This window comes from Columba livia, chromosome 2 (genome assembly GCF_036013475.1).
Source record: "Columba livia isolate bColLiv1 breed racing homer chromosome 2, bColLiv1.pat.W.v2, whole genome shotgun sequence".
Lineage (NCBI taxonomy): Eukaryota > Metazoa > Chordata > Aves > Columbiformes > Columbidae > Columba > Columba livia.
Genome location: NC_088603.1, coordinates 89,785,597 through 89,808,313, shown reverse-complemented (window position 1 = coordinate 89,808,313; position 22,717 = coordinate 89,785,597). Strand labels below are relative to the sequence as shown.

The following is a 22,717-nucleotide window of genomic DNA, read 5'->3' as shown; positions in this document are numbered from 1 at the left end:
CCCTTGGACAGTAACTTTTTTTTCTTCTCTCATCTTAGCAGTGGTTTCAAGGAAGAGAAAAGAAGAAAAAGAAAGGCATTTCAAAGTCACTTTAATACTGATTTAACAGCAGCTCATATGATTGCTTCCTATTTCCTTGGAGCGAACAGTAGAAATCCATTTGCAGAAATGTTCTTGTGGTTCGTAGCTGTAGTGTTTCAGCATTGCTGAAGCCAACACGATCAATTGTTGCACACATGGCAGTATTATAACTAGGATTTCTTGAACTTCTGGCTAACCAGCTTTGCAATTTCTGATATTTCTCTCTGTTTGGAGACCCTGTACCTGGGCAGGTCTTGTTTGGGTTGGTTTGCTTGTTTCATTTCATATGCTGCCTGGGTAATTTTTGGCATGCTGCACCTTCCTCCAGTAACATACTGGTAGTTTTGAAAGCTTTTTGATCTGTTGAGGCCTTAACATAGCTCAGTATTCAGAGGATTTGTGCAGAATTAAGGCAGCTGCTGCCACTGACCATGTTGGAGCATTGCGGTGTATGTTCTGATGTGTTGTGGGTAACTTTCTTGGATGTGTCTAGCAGGCATTAGCAAAAAGTGGGGAGAAGGTGTACAAAATAAGTGGTCTCTTGACACACTTATGCTATGAACAACTAGTTACAAAACAAAAGCAAAACCTTCAAAGCATGAAGAGGGGATTGACATGCTTACTTTTAGCAAGCAGGTTTTTTTCTGAGTGCCGGTTTGGGCAAAATATTTACACTTTATATTGGGTTTTCCTGGGGGAGCTTGAAACTGTACGTGTAACCTGTTACTATTTAAATGCAAATTACTGAGTTTTTGTGAATTTTCTTCATTTTGAGAATGTTAAGTCAAAAATATTTTCTGATATTTCCCATCTTTCTGCTGGGTAACTGGTAGAGCAACCTCTTGTTAGCTTCCTTTCCTCAAGGAGGACAGAACATGGCAGCCACTACATTAACATATATATATATATATATATATATATATATATATATATATATATATATATAAATAAATGTATTTAGTAATACTCGAACAAGCGTAGCAATTAAGCACATTTCATGTTGTACCTAGATTTCTGAAAATCAGAGGGAGATCGGTAAAGTATCCAGAGCACTGAGAGAAGTTCTCAGGCTAAAAGTACCTTTGAGCTGCTTGGGTTTTACTATAGTCACACTAATTACTACTTTTAAAAAAAAATCTGATAAGTACCCTGAAGATGAAGAAAATACTGCAATTTTCTTGCATTTTGAGAAATGGGGATAAGACAGCGGTGCACTGAAATATCCAGGACAATCCCTATTCTTAGTTTTAGCTTAATTTTTATTTTGTGTTCTTTCCAACTGCTGTGAATTGACAATTTGTACGTAGGCAGCACTGCAGCATAATTTGTATTAGCAATATTGTCCCACTATTTCTAACACTTGGGAGCAGTCGCTTTATGTATGACCTCTAACAGAGCATCACTGACGATGAATTCCTGTTGTTTTTCCTAAACAAACAAACAAAAATTGGTGCATCAATGTGAAAGGTGTTGATGTGACTTTCTTAAAACTGCTGGTCAAATGAGGTTCAAACCTGATTAAATGCAGAAATACAGGGACCTTGTTTTATTGGCAATTGTTGGTAGTTGTGTGTGGGGTTTTTTTGTTGGTTTTTTTTTGGGTGTGAGGTTTTTTGTGTGTTTGTTTTTCTTTTCCCAAGGGCTTGCAAAGTAACCTATTACTGCAATGTAAGCAGTACAGAAGAACTATTTAAGTACCCTTGTATTGTAAACTATTTCTTGCACTCCATTTTCTTTGCGTAAATTACGTTACTGATTTGCTCTGAGAGTGTGGAACATTGCTGTTTGGTTTAGAGGAGAGCATAGCTGTCTGTTCCAATACAAGATCTGATGCTGGGTTGTTAATAATGAAAAGGCATGATTGTTGTGCTTCAGAGATGTTTGTGATTTCTGTGGGTTTGTTTGCTTGTTTAATAGGTTATGGAGCTGTCATCCGAGGTGTATAAATCTTTACCTCGTATCTGAGATTCTTAAATACAATATTTTTGGTAAGGCTTGCTGTTCTGGAGATGTCTAAGGAGTTAGTTCTGTATCTAACTGGAAGCAACTCACCTAAACTACAAATGTCCTTGTCTGAGGGTGGGCAGCTAGTTCTGGGGTAGATTGTACCATGTAGCAGGTAGACAGTTCTTTATCTAAGCAGAAAGCTGTGTAGTCAAGATAATCAGAATCACAAGTTTGATGAGATGGGACAGTCGTTTCTAGGCCTAGTTAATTACTTATCTAGTGCTAAGGATCACTCTTTAGGGAAGGAGGGGAGGGGGGAACAAGCACACCCTAAATTGCAGCAATTTGGATAGTAGGGAGATAAGGTCCGTATTGCTGATAGTTGAAGCAAGTAGGGATAGCAAAGTATTATCGTATATGAAGTTGTGCAACGTGACACTTGAAATTAATCAGGTTTCCAGTTTGAAGTGAATTTTAATGGTCTGTGTGAGCACAGTGGCTCTTGCCTCACAGGAGGCTGATCATTTTATCAGCTCTGTCGAGGGCTGCGAAGAATCATCCTCACGTATTGGTCTGTTCAAACCCTCAGTTTGAACCTGAAGCATGAAGACAACAGAAGGGGGTAGCAGTGTTGCCTTTAAGAAAGCAGACTCACTTTCATATTGGATAAATTCCTTTACTCTGTGTTTCATGCTACTTTCATTTCTTTCTTATAGTTTCATGTAATTCATGTAAATCTGGTTGAGGTTACTACTCCCCAAAGCAGAAAGGTTTGAATATCTATTCTTAAAGAGAGTGTATTTATATGCATATAGTACTTCTTCCTTCTCTGCACTCTGCCTGGGCAGGAAACACACATATGTTGCTGCAGTGGCAGATCCCAGAGTCCATTCGGCTCATCCTTTTAAGCGTTGAGCCTTCCAAGGTTAATGCAGGGCATCCTTAGCCTGCGCTGGGACAGGCTGTACAAGAAAGTTCACAGAACGTCTCCCTTCCACTTGGTGCAAGGGTGCTGTCAAAACCTGACCCCCAAAGCCAGTGTTCCTGGAAGCAGCTGGCCGGCAGCGCTGCTATAACCTGAGCTCTAGTAGATTCGATGCCAAGTAGAACAGATGAGCTACCTTGTATTTCACAGGTCTGAGCATGGGAAGGCCAGCGGGTTGGAAAGGATCAAATATCCTGTACCTTCTTGTTGCGTGTTACGACTTCCCCCAAAAGAACATCTGAAGATTTTTCTTTTTTCTTTTTTTTTTTTTTTAATGTAAGCTTAAAAAGGTGATTTTGAAGACATTACATGTGTGTTAGCAGGTGTGTGACATACTGAAATTTTCCACAGCACCTGGGTACAAATATTCTCATTATGTTTCTTTTCATCTTTCTGATGAGGAAGGAGTATAGTCTGACAATGTACTCCAGAAACTTGGACAAAACATAGAAAGTGACCCTGGTAAAAATTCTTGAATAAGGTAAGAGCAACAACTCATATGGGTTGCATTACTCCCTTAGATTGCATGAGCATCATCCATTATAGTAGTTAACACATATGGATCATTAAGTTCATTGGAGCCTTGCTGTGCTTTTGGCTCAATTTAATTGGTGAAATATGTTATGCATCAATTCTTCGATAAGAGAATGATGCAAAATTTCGCTGAAAAGCCTCTTTAAAAAGAAAAGGAATCTGACATATTACTGTAGTTTATACTTTATCAGAGTAACAAAACTCTTTTTTTTTTCTGTTGAATTCCTATTGGTAAATACAATTCTCTCTCATAGAAAAGATATTTTTCAGAGACTTCATTGGTGAAGTTGGTATTGACCAAAACCAAAGAGCTTGGAACATGCAATAAATTAGGGTTTTGGTAGCTTTGTCAGTGGCAGTCTCTTGCCAGTGAGAGTGACTTGCTTTGGAGGTAAGGCTAACTGAAAATTAAGTACAAGCTAAAGATACATTATCAGGATCTATGGGGACCAGCAGAAGAAACAGGATTTCTACAGAAGCATATAATTTTCTACTGTGAAGAATTTCCTAATATAAACTTCATTTATTTAATGGTGTTTTGTTAGAAATGAAAAGGAACTGAGTTCATGGTTTTAAAAAAGAATCAAAAAGGCATTTTATCAGGAAGTAACTGTTTCATTTTTGTAAGTGCTTGCTAGCTGAAGACAGCTCCAAGAAGTGATTGCTTTCACCAAGAACCTTGTGCACTTGTTCTTTTCTGTATTTCAAGACTTTATTTTAGCTGTAAACCATGTAAACTGTCTCTAACAGCCATGGTGGTTTTAGTCTTATTAAAAATAGAACAAAGGCTTTAGCATTTCTGAGCCTGTCAGTTGGATTCCCTCCGTACTAGCTGCTTAAAAGACAGCAACCATGATGGCACTGAATTTTTTTGTACCATAATAGGTGGCAGTCTGGTCCAAAAAGTGCACAGTGTGGTAATATACTGTCCATTTTCTCTGTGCAGAGTACTGGTAGACAGCTGAATTCTTGCAAACGCAGTTTATACTAAGAGAGGACTGCATCTCATGAGAGACATTTAATTTGATGTAGTTCTTGCCAAATTCTGGTGCAGTAGTGTTGAAAACCGTGATAATGCCAATTTTGCAAAGACCAGCCTAGAGAAGCTGAATCTGTAAAGCTGGCGTCTATGTGTGCTGTAGAAGTGCATTGCTGAAGCTGTCAGCTAACGTGGTATGTTCCCTCCTGCCTTACCAGAGAAAAGCCTTGTATGAATAAACTGCTGCTACCAGATACTGTTGGAGGTTGCTAATTGTGGTCCCACTCTTGCCAGAGTAATTTCTTTTTTCTTTTTTTCTTGGGGTGGCTGAAGAGACACTTTGTTTTCGAAAAAGGAAAGAAATGGCTAGTAGGTAACAGTTTTCCATGTGAAACCAAACTGCCCTGATAGCAGTTGCAGTGCAGGTATGACAAGTCCTGTAACTGGTAATCCTTAAAATAAATCTGAAACACCTTTATAAAAATAAATTTCTGGCTCAGCTTTAGCAGTATACTGTATAAATGTGAGAGTCTGTGAGTTTATAAAGCTTTTTGTTGGTGTTGGAGAAGAAACCACTGATTTTGAACATGCACACTGCAGGGTTTTGGTGCTGACAACAGGGTCCAACCCCCCAATTTTTTGCTGAATTGAAGGACTTTCTGGTCAGTGGGTTATTGAAACCCAGACAGGGGTCTGGAGGGAGTTCCTCCAAGGTCAGACTGGCAACCCTTTCTGCCTTCCCCTGCATCATGGGATGTAATATAATTCCTGTGATTCATTTAACGGATTTCCCAGCCGCCGCAGAGACATAGACCGTGGACCCAGGTCTGTCTGTCAGTCTCATTTTCCTTCTTTATTTGCTAATTCCTGCTAATGTTATGTTTCTTGTAGCTATTGTATATGTTGTGTGGTGTGCTGGTAAGTCTGCGGAGGGTGGTATGGACGTGTGGGTAGAAATAGGTCTGTGCACCATGCCAGGTTATCGCATGATTTTGCTGATTTGCAGCAGCGAGGATCGGAGGTGCCGTGGTGTCTTGGGAGGAATGTGCTGCTGCCTTTGCTGCTCCCGTAATCCCAAGCTGGGCTTGTTTGCTCCTGGTCTCCAGGATTATCGTGCGCAGTCTTGACAGCCAGTACTGTAAAATCAGGATTCGTGCCGTTAGTGGCTTTTTTGCTTCAGGAGAGAGAGCGGGACTCCTGACAAAGCTAAGTGGCTTTATTTTAAGCCCTTGTTTGTACAAGCTCTCTTAGCAATGGGAATGCTAAATTTCTAGGGTCACAGTTACTCTGTTGACTTACTGAGCCTTTCACTTGGCTCTTACCTAGTCAAATGACTATAGTTAAGAGGCAGGAAACCTAGTTACAGGTCTTTAATTATGTAATATGCACGTTGTCTGAGAATGCGCTTTAAAGTTTTTCGTCTGGTGTGCAAAGCCTGTTTCTTTCTCTTTATTTCTGTGACATGTTAGGCACTGGCCCAGGGAAGATGTGATTGGAGCTCTAGGAGAACTCGACAGTGAAAAATACGAACTGTGTTTGAGTAAACCTGATATCATTTGCAAAGCAGTGACTTTAGGCAAACCCAGGAGCCTTGCTTTTCCTTCATGACCGTACTTGGGACAAATTTCCTGAAGCTCTGGGGTGTCAGCAGGCTGAAAATATGTTGTATCAAAGAAATATCTGGTAGGGGACTGTGCTGCTGGTTTTTAGCCACTAGAAAGCCCAGTGACTTAAGGAGCATCATGTGCATTACTACCTGATCTAGACTGTGGAGTCTGGATTGGAGCTTGAACATTAGTCTGGATCTGTCAGGTGGATTTCTTTCTGTAACAGCCTATGTGTTTGCATTCACAGGGCTAAGAGTCAAATTGCGTGACAGAACAGAGACTCTGTGGATGGCTGCACATACCAGTAACTTATAGGAAAGTTTGTTAAGGTGAATAGCTGGCCACTCAGCATTTAATCATAACTGAGTCTATTTTCATCTTTGTACATTTGATGCTTTAAGTAAACCAAAGCTGCAAAATTATGGCATAAACAAGAAGCATCGCTTAGAAAACAATGCAGAAATTTACTTTACATACATGGAAATAGTCTTTTGTTTGGGAAGTGAAGAATTGTATGAAGTGGTCCTCAGAAGAAGTGTGGCTTTATCTGTTTGTTGCCTAAGGAAAATCCAGCAGCATGTTAAGAATCACAGTACTGGGTCAGGTAAAGAAGTGTTCATCTAGTTCTGTATCCTTTGTGTAAGAGTAACAAGTTGCAGATACAAAGAGAAAGCGTAATTTCTGGAAGTACTCCCTTTCTGCTTCTGGAGCATGGAGCTGTGTCCACTGTTTCACAGCCCTTGGGGAACACATCTTCAGTGAATTTTAACAACTGGGTTTTTCTGGAAACCCCTTATACTTGAACACTTCACAATAATTTCCTCAGTCTATGCTAGCAGAAGGTACTTCATTTTGGTTTACACATGTTGCCTGAACAGAGTAAAGCTAAGGTGGTTCAAGTAATGACCTGGCTAATTTTATGCTTGACTCGTTTCAAGACATTTACCTCGGTGTAGCCCTGCCAGGTAGGCAGCAAGCTCCTGGGGCGGCAGGAGTGCCTCTGTGCAAATCGAGGTGTATCTGCCTTGATATTCTTCTAAACCGCAGTGGGACCCGTCAGCACGTCTGACTTGACTCACTGTTGTGCTGGACGGTGTACAAACATCAGAAGTATGTCATGATCTTAATTTGTCGCCGTGGGACTGCTGGCATGAGTACGCGTGACTCTTGCTCAATTGAACCTTTTGTTAAGGGGCACGGCTGTGTGGGTTTGTAGACAGCTACAGTAAATGCAAAACTGTTGTCTTGGTGGTCTGGACGTCCTTGGTCTGGCCATGCTCCCAGGAGCTTCGGAGAAGCTGTGCTGCTGCTCGTAGCCTTCCTTCATCACATATACATCCAGTGACTGCTCAAATTGGAAAAAGTTGAAGCCTTCAGTAAAAGGGGATTTCCAGACCTCTAGAGAAAGCTACTCTGTCTCTGCTAATGTCAGGTCGCTTTCTTCACAAAGAAAGAGGCAGAAGGGAAGTATATATGAGAGCTTGTTGTCTGTACTTTTGTATCTGCTTTTCTAAGCCCTGTTTACCTGTAAGACTGTCGTAAATAACTGTCTGGATAACCTGTCCTGAAGAAAACAAGATGAGAGAAGAACAGAGCAGTGGCAACACACTGGTCAGACTAATAATGTTGTCTTATCCTGATACATACTCTTCTGAGCTGACCTGCAGGTGGGAACAGTAGCACTTGGAGCTATAGAAGTGATTAAAGAGCACACGTGCAGACAGCAGAGCTGCTATAGTATATGGCTGTCTGATTCTCTGATTAAAACACCAGATTTAATGTTTTCTTTGATAACTGAAATGCTTATCATGCTAGCACAAACAGGAGCAAACATTGTATGTCATAGTAGAAGGAGTGCAACTTGAAAGGCTTGGTTATATATTGAAAAATAAATCCAGATTGTCCTGGTTACTGATACATAGAGATAATACTGCCTATGAGTGGACTTTGGCTCTTAATGCGAGGGAAGCATGTCACATTTTGCATCATGCAATGTAGGTTTACAAAAGGACACTGAAATCTAACCTGTAATGACAGTGTGTTTGGCTATATGAAATGCTGTTGCTTTAAAAGACTCTGGAAAAAAAAATAAACCCTGCTTCAGATCCTTGTAGCACTCTTGCTAGTCGCTCAGTTAAATCATCCTTGGTCACAGATGCTGACTGCCAGAGAAAATAGTACATGCAAACAAGTCAGCGAGGGCTAATGCTCAGCTAGCTTCTAAAAATACTACAATAGCTGGACGGTACAGTAAGTTAAGTAACATGCTTTAATTTCATATTGAGAGCATTTATTGGAAGAGGAGGGAGAGCTGGGGATTAAAACATGGAGCAAACACATGACTTACGAGGAGCTTGGTTTCAGCAGCAGTGGGGGGGACGGTGATGGACCAAAGCAGGTGCCCACCTTGCTGAGGGCCTTGGCCATGGTCCCAAGTGGGGCCCAAAAATGAGGCCACCGGCATGGAGCAATTGTATAACTCCTCTCCCCCAATTCTTTCTTCTTTTAACCTTGTTCCAGTGCCTGTCTGATCTGTGCTGCAGCTGGCCAGGTGCCACTGTTTGTGCACAACGGACACAAACAGATTCTGGAGGGTCATGTGAAACTACCCTGAGCTCTTTAAATCACACCGCCCTTACCTTTTCTCCTCTGCTACCTGCATTGCTTTAACAGGTGTGGCTTTGTTTATGCACGTCTGTCGCTTTACTTTAGCACTTGGGTTGTGCTGGCCCTCGGTGCCCGGAGGAAACCTCTGGTTCCACACTTTGCTCAAGCTGCAGAACTCGTGGACCTTCTGGGCAGGGGTTTGCATCTGACAAAATGGGCAGGGGCATCAGCTTTGTAAAGACAGCACTGGCAATCATTAGTCAATGAAACCTCTGCTTCTGAAAACTTTGATATTATCTCACTGTGACTTTGGCATAAGCTTTGTGAATAAGACCTGTGGTTCTCAGCATCTTCTGGTACAGCTGTGAGGTGGTTCCAGAGAGGATGAATCCTATTCCTGTAAATGATTGGCAATGGCTAGTTAAAAAAACAAATAAATAAATCTGTTTTCATTGAAGAGTTACGGACTTGCAGCCACCTCTAAGCCTGAAATAGGGTCTTCTGAGTTAAGTGTTTGTGTGTTACTGCTGTGCAAAACCCAAAGGTAAAAAGATGCATCTTGGCCACATCCTGTCCTGTGTTACTACATAGTATTGCATGAATCCAGCCTTCCACTAGGGGCTTTTATGTCTTGTGACAACTGGAAACACATTTAGGTGTGTAACAAATAGCCTATAACTGGTTTTCTTGTTCAGCCTTCTGTTTATTTTGGGATGCCCTGTTACCCTTCCCAGCTGAGAGGCAATAAGCAACTGCATCCACACATCGGATATCCGGACTTGTTCCTGGGAAGTGGCACTAAGGCTACTAAACTGCGTCAGTGCGGTTTTATCTACCCGATATAAATATGTGATGTTGAATTGCATGGGAGGAAACGCGCAAGGAAAGCTCTGTGCTAGGATGAAGGATGTTCTGCTGCTGTGTTCTTCATCTCTGCGATGTTCACCTCTCAACCTTTGTACTAGGTTTGAAATAACTAAAGAACAATCGACTTCGGCTTTAAGTTCTGACTGCAACTTTTCCTAGATAAGCATCTTCTCCCTACTGTTGTCCTTGAAGCCTTTGAAAGAATTATGCTAAACTTTCTGAGGAGCAGACTCTTAATTTAGTATGTGCTTTCTGCTTCCTGCAGTGGACTTCTCGTGCTGGAAGTCCCTGAAATTTAAAATTGAGATGTTATTGGCCAGGTCAGTGCTGACTGTGTGGTATCCCAGAGAAAATGAGATACATCCAGTGAAAATGACTAGTGCTCCAAAAGTGGTAATAATGTTAGGATGCGATACCCTGTGGTTGCAAGGGATTTGACAGAGACAGGAGCTCAGGAGCTGCGTGTTCCCAACACCATTCAGTTAGCTTCAGGGAAAGAGCTAACAAATATTGCCATGTTTCAAGACAGTAAAAACAAATACAACCATACTGATGGGAAGTCTGACTTTTTTGTGTGTGTTTTTTTTTTTTTTGTTTTTTTTTAAATTTTTCTTAATTCCTGGGAGACAAGTACAAAAACTTGTGAGATTAACTAGATGTGGCTTATGAAACAACAGCCAGTGTTGTGGAAATCAGTGGCAGGGATGTAAAGAGCTGTAACGGGAAGTAGCCAATATGGAGGCAGAAGGCCGAGTGGTTCCACTTCTATCTGGCATAGAATGATGGATGTCGTACGTATCTTATCATGTATTGTTTACTTGTTAAAACCTCTGTTAGTCATACCACTGTTGGCAGTCTCTGTCTTTTTAAAAGCCTTTGGGCTACTGAATTGATCCCTGATGGTGGAGGCACTCAAGAGCGGTGCTTGAGTACTTGAGTCAAAGCTCAGTAACTGCTGTTTGAGATGGTCTCTCCAACGAAGAGATAATGTAATTTATTTTGTATCCTTTATAACTATATACAGTTCTTATCACCAAACACTACATCCATTATGTTTTTTAGCATTAGTTTGTATTCTGTCAACTGGAAGTGTTGGGCTGAGAGCTCACGGTTGTACATAGTGGAATTGCTGCTCGCTGTGTGCATGCTGTTGCTCTGCCATAACTACAACATCATTTGCTGTGAAGGTGGTTTCTATGTTTTGACATAAATGCAGGTCATGCTGTCATGTATCTGTCTCACACTTTGGGCACAGCAGGAACATGTATCCAGTCACGTATGTCACTGCAGCATGGTTCATGGGCTGTCATACATTAATGTGGTCAACTTTATGCACTTGCTTCTGGTTTTCCATACCTACCTTTAGCTGCTATATGCAAAGGTATGCCAGCTTTGTAAAACTGTGCACCTGCACTGAATTTCCTCCTTGTATTTCTAAAACTCAGCATGGTTTATCTTGCTTTTGTAATTTTTTTGTTTATATTTCAATTTTCCTGCTTTCTCCTAGTCTTCTTTTTTTGGCAACTTCTGTGAGAAACTGCGGTATTTTAGACTTAGCCAAGTTCAGTCTGTGCTAAAACTTCTTGAAACCTGATCTTGTGAGAGTTCTAGTAAGAAAAAAAAATACAGGTTGGCATCCAGAGTTATGGATGTTTATCTAAATTGAACTTCTGATTCCACTTGAGGTTTTGTAGTTCACTACTGAATCTGTTTCAGTCCAGTTAATTAGTTACAAACCCCTAAACCACACACTTGGAATTAAAGAAAACAAAACCCCAAGCCTCCACATAATTTGATGCAAGAAGAAACGTTTTGTTAAGCTAGAAATTGCACTAACGTCAATGTTTCCCAGTTTGAAATGCAAAACTGATGTACAGATGAGGCAACAGCAGAGTTATTGATTCTGGATTTGTGACACCTGTATTGATGTGATAGTCTAGTGTCCCCCTAAAACCTTCCCCCCTCCCCACCTCCTTCTCTAACGTTGGTTTCTTCTTTCAGAGGTATGTCAGGGATGTTTTTGTATCGGTGGTTTGGCTCTGTACAGTGTAGCTTATAGGGAGTGCAGGATGCCTGTTTTTGATAAGATTTTCTTCTCTTTTGTTTTTAGGACAATGTAGATCAGACTTCGGCTCATGGTCGGCGGGATCTGGTGGAACCGGGTTTCCAAGAACCATCTAACCGCATCTCCCTCAGTCACCAAGGTAGGGAACAGTGAGTGGGCATCCAGGCTCATTGGGGGAAAGCCAGGGTGCTGTATATGCAGAGATAGTTTTACCTCCATATTTCCATTTCTCCTTCTCATTAAAAAAAAAATGTTCTAGATGGGTGGAGGAGGAGAGCTAAGAAATAGTGGGTTTTTTTTGTCGCAACTGTCCTGTGAACTGTGGGTAAAGATGATGAAGAACTGGTGCATCTCATGGTGGCAGGTATATTCTCCCATTTTTAGGAGCGGGGAGGAGAAAGAAAGTACTGAAATTGAATTCAACATTTGTAACGTTAAAGTTGCATTTGAAAGATCTTTCATTGCTGTAAGAAAGGTTCAGGGCTGTGGTTGACTTTTGCAGTAGGAGAAAAGTATGTTTACTTGCCTTGCATGACAGAAATCAGCTCATTTGAGGGAAGGAAGTCCTGAAGTAGATGTAAAATAAATTTTAAAAATCTTTCTTTGCCAATTCGTGTCTGTTCAGATATGTAAGGGAAGACAGTTACTATTATAGAGCCGAGCCAAAACATTCCTGCTATTTGTTTTGCTTTGAAATAATTAATAACAGAGAGTGCCATCTTAACCAGTGAACCCCTTTATCCTCAGGATTCACGATGGCTTAATTTGGAACCAAGTCTTTTGAAGGGCATCTTCAAATGTTGTTTCTTCAGTGCAACAGCTAATAGTATTCCAGTCAGCACAAGGCTATTGAAACAAAAAAGATCACAGACTTATTATTTAAAATATTTATCAAGTATGATATGCTTAGTGTTTCCTTTAAAAATTCAGCCGCTTTTGTTTGCCAAGGGCAGCAAGACTGGAATTTCATGACTCGTAGATCCTCAAGACTATTGAAGTTTTACAAACAAGTCCCAGACTGTAGTGAGGATTTTAATTCACTCCTTGCCCTCCAAGTCTTCCAGCTTTTTAAAGCTTTGCTTTCAGTTGAAAATAGAAGATAACAGGTTGTCATGTTATCCAATCTAAAATTTACAGTAGCGCAGGCAGTGTGTTGTGCCATGCTTGCATGCTTACAAAACCAAGTTTATAAATTCCATTTTTCATTCGTATTCGAATGGTACTGTTACATTAATCTCACCTACTTGGGATGGGCAAGTGCTGGAGCAGGTCTATATAGGTAAATTCTGAAGTTATTTGTAAGTATCCCCATTCAGTCAAGGGATTTTGGGGGGGAACACATGGTGTGTGGTCTAAGTTCATGTGTTAGAGTGAGAGTATGTGGGGCTGCTGCTCATGAAGTCTGAACACTTATTAAAGAGATAGGTAGTATTCCGTTTTGGTGGCAAAATGCTAATTTTATAGCCTGACATTTTTTCTTACAGAGTATTACTTCCTTTTCAGATCCTTCTTTTCCTCTGCCAATGCTGCAGTACTGCAGAAGGATCTGTACAGTGTCACCTGATGTGTGGCTCTGCCTCAGCTTCTTTGAGACACGTCTGTATGCAAACTGGTCCAAATTAATTTAGGAAACAGCTATCTTTAAACAGAATGCTTTTCACAGAGGCACTGGCTGTTTGAGGCCTGTTTATAAAGAGCCTGTTAATGTTTTTCACAGTAGTTTCTGAAGTAGAGATCACTTTTGCACTGACAAATGGTTTAGCATTTTTTTCCTACAACAGCAATCACATCTAGTATTTCTGAAATCTTTCCTATTTTGTTGCTGAAGAAGTATTTTAGGACATTATTAATCTTGCCCACCCTCATGACTGTGAAACGCTGTTACATAAGTGACGAGGATTAAGAACTGAAACCTGACTTCCCAGAGGAGGCCTTTAATGCTGTAGCACTTCTGTCTTTTTGCTGTGTCAGAGGGAAGCAACGTGCCTTGCAGGCATGAGACCTGCTGCTTCGTTATCTTTTTAAAAATGGAAGTAACCGTAGGCGTGATGTATGTCACGTCTTCTGTGTTTGTTCTGTCCAAGTGTGTCTACACTATTTCATAGCATATAAAATACATGTTCTTGTCTAAGAACTTGAAAGTGCAAGTATTTTAAGAGGTGCTGTGTATTCCAGTAACTGATTAATGAGTAGTACATAGAAAAATATAACATGAGGAGCTTCGGTGGGAGTCGTGACATGGTCTGAACTAGTTCCCATGCAGTCATATTAATCACACAATAAATAGGAAAACCAGATTAGTAACATAAAGTGGGTTTTTAAGTTCTATGGCAGCTGTTTGCTTTGGCTTTGTACTCTTACATTGAACTGTGTTGTCCATTACTTTCTATTAAAGCTTTGCTGGCACTGACTTTGATGAAAAACTTAAAAGTAAACCCGTGTCCAGAAGTAATTTGCAGGACCACTGTTTGTGTTCAATAATTGAATCTGGTGGTATGTCTTGATTATGCTGATGATAAAGGTACTTGCAACAGACCATGGTAAATTTTGCTTCCTGTTATATACCACATTACTTACTGACTTTATTTATCTTATACCGCCTAGAAGGTCTAAAGCTTTTGTTCCTGTGTTTTGCAAGACTTTTAGGGGAAACTGATAGCCTTGCCACAAAGCAAATGGTTTAAATACATACTTATTGTGAGCAGAAACTGTGGAAGCATTAGAATTGGCTAAAATATTTCATGTGTTAGGTGCTCCCTGGCTTTTTCTCTTTAGTGTGCTGGGCCTTAAATGCTGCAGATGAACGTTGAACAACTGTACATTATTTTATGTATGCACTTCCAATTCATACCTGCCCACATTCCTCAGTGAGCGCAGCGGATTTGCCAGTTTCTGTTGAACATTAACTTATAGCCCTTTGCTTTTCACTGGGAGAGCTTTGGTACAGGCACTGGCAATTCTGAACTATACACTGCTTTCCACGGCCTATAAAAATGGTGATTAGCTTCCTCCCAGGCATCTGAATCCCTTCAACACAAGCTGGAAAAAGAGCATTCAAGTGGAGACAGAGATATCGCTGCCAACTGTCCCTGCGTGAATAAGCTCTTTCTTGTGAAGGGTATTTCAAGTACATGTTTCCTGCTGAATCACTCTTTTTACACAAGCAGATGCTTTAGAACTGTTCAACTTTTTTGTTATAAAATAATATCTTGTAAAGGTTGGGAAGCAGAGAATATTTTTTTTTTTTTAAGTGAGGAGTCTTTAACATAGGCAGGTTTCCTATGAAACAGATGTGAAAAGTTAAGTGCAGATGGAATAGTATTTTTTCCTAGAAATAGTTCAATAACTGCTTATGTCTGGGTATGGTGATAAACTCTTACTTTAACAATAAGTATTTTTATATCTAGGCCATTATTTAATATTAACTTTTCAGTGATTCTGTTAGTTGGGCAAATTTTGTAAAAGTATAAAATGCAGAGAGCAGGAGCTAGGATTTCTTGCCTCTATTCCTCAAAAGCTACTTGAGAAATTTAAATGCAACAGGAAAGAGTGACTTTCATCCAGCTGAACTATACTAATATCTACTGATTTAAAGGAACAGATACGCTTCAGCTGCCTGCTGCCTACTGAAAGTTATAGAAAATTAACAACAGCCAGCCAGGATTTGGCATTTAATAAACAACAAATCAAGTATATCTTGAGCAGTCCTTCCAGAAGCTGTAGTAAAGCCTCTAGGCTTGACAGAGAAAAATACGTGTAACCTATATGACATTTCCTGAAGAGTTAAGGAAGGAGGTGAAGAAACAATCAAAACAATTATTTGCCATCTTTAAAAACACCAAGAGGAATGAGAGCATGCTTAGGATGGGGCAAGTCTAGTTAGTTTTCTAAAATTTTCCCTTCAGGAGTAGAGTGTAGAGATGAAGGAGACTGTAGCCTTCTCAGCCATGTGTCACTTTGCAATACATGTAGCACTCACAATGCAGTGGCACGTTCTCTGCAGTGTGTAGCCTACAGTGTTTGTACTCCATCCAGTAGCAAGGGGCAGAGCTGGGGGAGCATAATGGTGATTTTAGTCAAAACATATTGACACGGATGTGCTGTTCTGAGGCCTTTTGTGGAGGTGATGGGCTCCAGCACTCGTTCTCCTAGTCCCGTCCCAAAGGATGCTGCTGGTTCTCCTGTCTTCCCAAGCACTTGCGCCCTGCAGCCTCCGTTCCTCCTGGCTGAGTGCACTGCTCTGTGGTGCCACCACCATTAACTTCTGGGTTTTGCTTTGTCGAGGCGTGTTTTGGAGCTCATTTTTTGTTTGTTTTTCTAGCAAGCAGCAAATAGTGCCAACTCCAGTCCCGGTCAGAAAGTTCATGGGCAGTACCTTTTATTAGTACTTGACATGTACTTTTTGAGGTTGTGTAGCTACTTCTTATTCAGGATTTTGAAGCCAGGCATAAATAAGATGTATTCTGTCACCCTGACTTTAGTGGAAGTATTAGACATGCAGTTCTGGCACTTTCTGTGTGTGTGTACTTGTGAGATGATTGTCTGTGCAAATGTGTTTTGCCATAGGCCTTTGAGAGATTTATATTCCTTTTATTAATATATTCATGTGGGCTTCCGCTCCTGAAGTGCTCTTGGTTCTTGTTCAACTTGATCTTTTTTTATCACCGCAGTTTGCAGGCAGATATGGGCTAATATTGTGGCACCTCTGGCTCCATAGCCAGGTGGCTCTGGCAGCAGAAAGAAAAAGGTGATATGAGATGTTTTAGCGAACAGCTGTCCTTTGGTCTTTCTTGCTTGGTCATGCTAGGAAATGTTGCCTGCACAGTGAGACGATGGAGATGCTGTGGTTGCAAATCAGTTGGTGTTAGGTTTCTGTGACGTTCCTACACCTGTGGACAATGACTTGTTCACACCAAACCTGAAGGGATGCAAAGCAGCTGCCAACTTGTGTCACACTGAGGCCTGCTCTTGAGGCAGATGGCTCTGCTGTATCTTGCTGGCTAGTAACTGATACGTTAACTTTTATAGATAGGATAACAGTCAGCGATGGTGGAAACTACCATTCTAACACACTGCCTGTGTCCAAAAACCACAAACGTGTAAATATGGACTTTTGAATGAGTATGGGCTTAGACGAAGTATTATCTTAAGGCTGGATGTCAAGAGGATGGGACCAGACTCTTTTCAGTGGTGCCCAATGACAGGATGAGGGGCAGCGGGCACAGACTGAAGCACGGGAGGTTCCGTCTGAATATGAGGAGAAACTTCTTTACTTTGAGGGTGCCAGAGCCCTGGAACAGGCTGCCCAGAGAGGTTGTGGAGTCTCATTCTCTGGAGACATTCCAGCCCCATCTAGACATGTTTCTGTGTGATCTGCTCTGGGTGAACCTGCTTTAGCAGGTGGGTTGGACTAGGTGGTCTCCAGAGGTCCCTTCCAACCCCAACCATTCTGGGATTCTGTGATTATGATGCTTAGGGTTTAGCCCAGAGAAATAATCTTCTGTAGTCCTTTTTCTCCACCATTGCTATTATTACTTGCTTTTAATATATTTTCTTTAATATCTGTCTCAGGATAGGCACATGAGGTTGAGATGATTTTGTTATTTGTCCTGTAGCTGAGGTGCAGCGTGTTTAGTAATGGCCAGTGCTACTTCTGATGTGCTTCAGTTATGGGATCCCACTGGGATGAGTCAGTTATTTGGTGTATCAGAACTAACCCACGTTTTTGCAGAATCCAGCTGGTACTGAATTGAAAATGTGGAGTGAAAAACAGTCTTGTTTGTATTGCAGAGGCAATACCAAAAGCTGCCAGACATTCATGAATTCTCATGCTTTGTATAAATGTTGTTGTCATTGTCCAGCCTTATAAAAAAACCCCCATCATTAGTGCCAAAAAGATTTACACTGAGTACCCTTAGGCAGAGGGATAAGCCCCCCTTTCCTGCCTAGCTCATTCCAGTACCTTTGTCTTGTTTGGGAGAAGGCTTCCATTGTACTTGGTGATGAATCTTGTTAGCACAGTTACTAGGAGGATACCCATAATAGCTGCAGAAGTTTAACTTCGCTCATTATATTAGTTCCCAAACCCTTGGGCTGACAGAACTCTGGAAAAAAAAAAATGTAAAAAAAAGATGGAAAGATAAGACAAAGTAGGTTGGTGTTTAGTACAGATAATTTCAGAGATTTGCAGCAAGCTACAGGAGGACAAAATAGACCAACTAATTGAGTTTATCAGGAAGACTCTGTAAGGCTGCTAATGAAGATTGAGTAAAATCAATGAAATGAGAAGAAACAGACTACAACAAATGGTTTAAAATGTTGCATGTTCAGAGTAATATTTGTAGGTGACTGGTGGATTTTTCTTTGATTTTTATTGTATTTTTTTATTTTAATTTTCATATATTGTCTTTTTAATATCAGTTTCACAAATCTTCAATTTTGGACACATTTAAAATGTGTTCCTCTGAAGCCACCTGATACGAGTAAAAAAAGCTCCAATATAGTTGACAAGCATTGGATTTTAGGCCTGCTTATAATCTTTCAGGATTCAGTGTGTAAATTCTGACAAGGTAGGATTCAGTGCAGGAAAGGAGCCTTCTGTCTTGATTGTATAGGGTGTAACATGGTATGCCTTGGGGCCTTTATTCTTTGGAAGTTCTACAAGTGGAGGTGTAGAAAAACTAAAGAGAGTTTTAAAGTAAGCCTAAACCAGGAAGTATTACAGTATTAAAAATTAATCTTTCCCTATTTATGTGGTGGTCTAAGTAAATTTTAAGCCTGTGTTCTTTGATGGCCTGTGCAGAAATGGTAAAGTTACTACCAGGTTTGCAGTGAACTTGTTGCCTTGTTGGAGGGGAGGTAGTTGGTGGGGCAGAGTGGTTGCATTGGGAGAGCTGGTGGAGTTGGGCTCCTTGCTGGAGATAGTCTGTGACACCCCATATCAATCCCTTGGGGGCTGAAGCTGTGTAGCTGTATGATGTCTGAGAAAGTGTTTTTTCTTTTTTTCATATTGGTGATACAGTGATAGCGTTCTTCCACCTTCTCTTTCAAGAGATCTCTAGTTATCTTGGGGGTGGGGAGTAGATTCACAGGATGTCAATTTAGGGTGGTTAGAAGATGCTTCTTGTTACTGTTAAATGCTTGTCTAAGGCTTTAGGAGGGGAAGATGTAAATTGGGCTGGGGTGATGCTGTTGCTTCTTTCCAGATTCTTCTTCTGCAAGAGGGTGCTTCCCTACCTCACCCATTATGTGTTCCCTATTGGAGAACAAGTTGCCTTAGTGCTAGCATAAGCCTAACATGATGAGTCTTTAAGAAACTTGCCACCAATCCAATAGGAAGAGGGAGGCACTGAAATAAATTGTAAAATAAAATGTCCTTTTTCATTTACTTTTGTCCTTAAAATCATAGAATTGTTTTGGTTGGAAGAAACCCTCAGGATCATCAAGTCTAACCATAACCTAACTGGCACTAAACCATGTCCCTAAGAACCTCATCTACTCATCTTCTAAACACCTCCAGGGATGGTGACTCAACTACTTGGGCAGCCTGTTCCCTTTTCTACCACCCTTTCCATGACAAAATATTTCCTCATATCCAATCTAAACCTCCCCAGTGCAACTTGAGGCCATTTCCTCTCACCCTGCCCTTAATATTAAGGGATGTGCACTTCTGCTACAGCTGAAGCAGAGCTAAGACTGTTGGCGCAGTCATCATTTTGCATCCATTGGCTAGGTAATGCAATGGGTAGCGTAGGAATGTCCTCTCTTCTTGTCTGGGGGTGTCCCTTCTTGGGCATCTTTGGAAAACTCTCTGTGCTGCAGCTATTGCACAAGAACCAGCTGAGCGAAACGGCATATTTTGGGGGGCAGAGGGGGTGCCGTGGGGTAGGTACCTAAACCTATTTGTCTGTTACAAGAGTCTGCTCTGTTAGCAAGAGGCAAAGGTTCACCTCATGTGTTTATTTACTGCTGGCACGCTTCCCCTGAGGTAATATCAGCTCAGTGAGGTGATGACACCGGCGACACAGATATCGTTCCTGTCCTGGTATGGCTACCGCAGTTGTGTCGGGGCAGCTGGCCGCTTGCCGAGCGCCTGTTTGCCGGCAGCCTGATGGAACAGCCTCGCTGGTGAGCGCTTGGGAGGAGAACAGCACCTTGCATGGGCTGCGACAGGCCTCCTGCAGGGAAAAAGCAACCTGCAAGCCCTTTGGGCAGGTGACATTGTCTGAGCTCTTAATTTCTAGGGCTTGAGCTGCTAAGTCCAGTGCTTCTGTTGGCAATGATGTGCTTGGGGAAGTTCAGATACCAGAGGCAAACTAGTGTTTCAATATCTGCTCATGATATCCAGGTACCTGGGCTGAGCTCACTTCTTGCACACCTATCTCATGTCTTTTGTGATCAAAAAAAGTCCAAAATCCTATAGGTAGTATGCTCTGTTCTGTGTAAAGGTATTTAGTTAACAACTTGCATCATCTCCATCCTTTCTGTAACCATCACTAAAGCAGTCAAGTGCAACAGATTTCCTTTTTTTCTTTTTTTTATTGTTGTTTTATATACTTATTTACTGTCCAACATGCATGCGGAGACTTGTGGTCTCAGCTTGTTCTGTGCCTCCTAGGTGGCTTATTTCTTCTATTTGAGATAATGGTCCATAATAGAGCTTAGTGACCTGAAATGCCCTCTTCTAATTTAATCAATACAACATAACTGTAAGATCTTGGAATGAGCTCATATGTTTTGTGGAATAACTTTATTGCCTGTATGTTTTCTTTTGTAATCCAACTAAATTTGTACTGTCAAGATGTTAAGAGAGTGAAAGGATGGAAACTATTACTCTCTTTGGATAGCTTCTGGGGGACATTTTTAATGTGGCTGAACTGAGTTCTTGCCTGTGGCACTCTACTGCCTTCCTCTACATCATTGGGTTCTGTATATTCTTCCCTGTTAGCAGGCATGTTTTAAGTGTATTTGGCTTTATGTAAGAACCTTTTGAATATTTCAGTGAAGGTGTTATAGCCAAACGTCAAAACATGGCTGTGGGCACTTGAATAATCTCAGTACTAATGAGCTTTCCATCTCGGAAAGTTGATTTATTATGTAGCCTGGTTTTTAATCATGCTGTAACAATGGCAGTTGTTCTGTAAAAACAGCGTCTGTGCAGCATCAGAATATTAACTTCAAATTCTGATGCCTTAACCAAAATCAAAATTTCAAAGGCAGTTTGATATGTAAAGAGGAAAAGTATATTTAGAGATGGAAACAATCCATACTCACTGCAGCTATACTGCTTGTTATGAAATACTGCTTAAAAGGACATTTTCAAAAGTGTAAGTATATCTGATTTTTGAGATAAAAGTACAATGTCACGATGCAAGGTCAGCTTTAATGGAGAGAGAACTGCCTTTCGGTATCTGATTACATGGGAAGCTCTAGGGTGCTAATCTGGTTTCATGACTTGTGTTCAAGTCTAAAATAAAGCTATTCTGCGTATTTGGACATTTAAGAGTGTCACCTATAAATAGATCAGAAATTGATTGCTGTTATCTGCAATGCATCTAATGTCTGAAATTACTGTGACTGATAGGGGGGAGCAATTTTCTTTTTAAAATCTGTCTGCCTTGGAAAAATCTGTATCAAGAACACAGGTTTGCTGTACACCTCTGTGCTTTCTCAAGGCAACGGGGGGTGGGGGGGAGGGGGGAAGACACCCTTTACTAAGAAAGTTGTTTCCAAGAGTGTGGTGGCAGTGGTGTGGTAGAGACAGTTGTAATGCCAGAAACTGCTCCCTGAATTCTTGAGATTGTCTGGACTTGAGCTTTGCAAGAAACATTTCAGTAGCCTTAGTTCACCAGTATGCTTAGCAATTTTGCGACTAGCTGTATTCTCCCCTTCTTCCTCCAAATGAAATCCATTTAGCTCCTTCAGATAAAGCCCTGAATTACTCCCACCCTCATTTAAAGCATTCTGAACTCATTTGTGTCCTGTTGCTGATCAGCCATGCACCTTTGATCTCTTTTGTGATGGCAGATGATTTCTTATAGCTGACACAATCCAATCCTCTTGTCTGCAAACAATTCTGAGAGACATGTATTCAGTTTTTTAGGTTTTTGTTTTCCCCTGACCTTCAAGGTTATATTTTTGGTCTCTATCAAAGTAGTGAGAGGGTGGAGAACAGGCAGTACAGCTCTTGGTTTCCTTCCATTGTTTGTCCTAACGATAAAAGTGTCCTAACCTTTGGTTTCTGCCTCTTCTTTCCAGTGCTGCAGGTGGAGCAAAATATAAGTTAATTTACTTCTTTTATGAGTTACATCCTATAAGCAGAGCTTTTATAATCTTAAAAATGAATACAGAAATGCACTTTTCTCCTTTTTTTAAAGTAGAAAAATAACTAAATGAAGAAAATAGATAAGCATTGTCTAAATCTGTAACATTTCCAGGGGTAAGAAACAGAACGAGAACAAGGTAAGACTTGTTTGCAAGAGTGAAATGGGGCATGTTTGGGATATAGCAGCTCTCCCAGCAAAGGCATCTGTTGCTTTAGGACTCCTCTTGATTCAAAAATGTGGTGCCCTCCCTTTTCAGTTGTTAGCTGGTCTTAATTAGAGGAAGAATTATAAATACTAAACAAAAGTTGGATTTGTGCTTAAAAACTGAATGGATTTGAAAAGTTGGCTGACACTACTGCAGGAAATTTAACTTAAGCACTTGAGTATAGATTTAGTTCAAGGTTTTAGTATCCGTTTCTGCATATTAGAACAATTTTCGTGAGTTTACCTACTAGAAAACCAGGAAAGAGGTAATGAGTCTTATAACTGAGAGGAAAATGCCCAATTCAGGTTATAGCTTAAACATCATCTTTCTTAGAAATGTTTTTTCTAATCTGTTTATAGAAGAGATTGGTTCTGCCAGATGACTGGGAAATTGAGGACTGCAGATTTTAAGATTTTTTCCAGCATGGGAACATATTTCCTTTAGTTGAGACAAACAAGTTGCACTGGAATGTGCTCATGGTCTGTATCAGCAAGTAGAGCTTAACTTAGTTATGT

At 40.7% G+C, this 22,717-nt stretch overlaps 1 protein-coding gene across 8 annotated transcripts in view; it reads left to right on the top strand.

Annotated features, from left to right (window-relative positions):
* Positions 1–22,717, top strand: part of GRB10 (growth factor receptor bound protein 10) — a 148,387-nt gene that overhangs the window by 48,735 nt on the left and 76,935 nt on the right. For all 8 annotated transcript variants that reach the window (XM_065052773.1, XM_065052771.1, XM_065052776.1 and 5 more), the window contains one exon: positions 11,718–11,811. In XM_065052773.1, the coding sequence (XP_064908845.1) occupies positions 11,718–11,811 (94 nt within the window). The remainder of the gene's footprint in view (positions 1–11,717; positions 11,812–22,717) is intronic.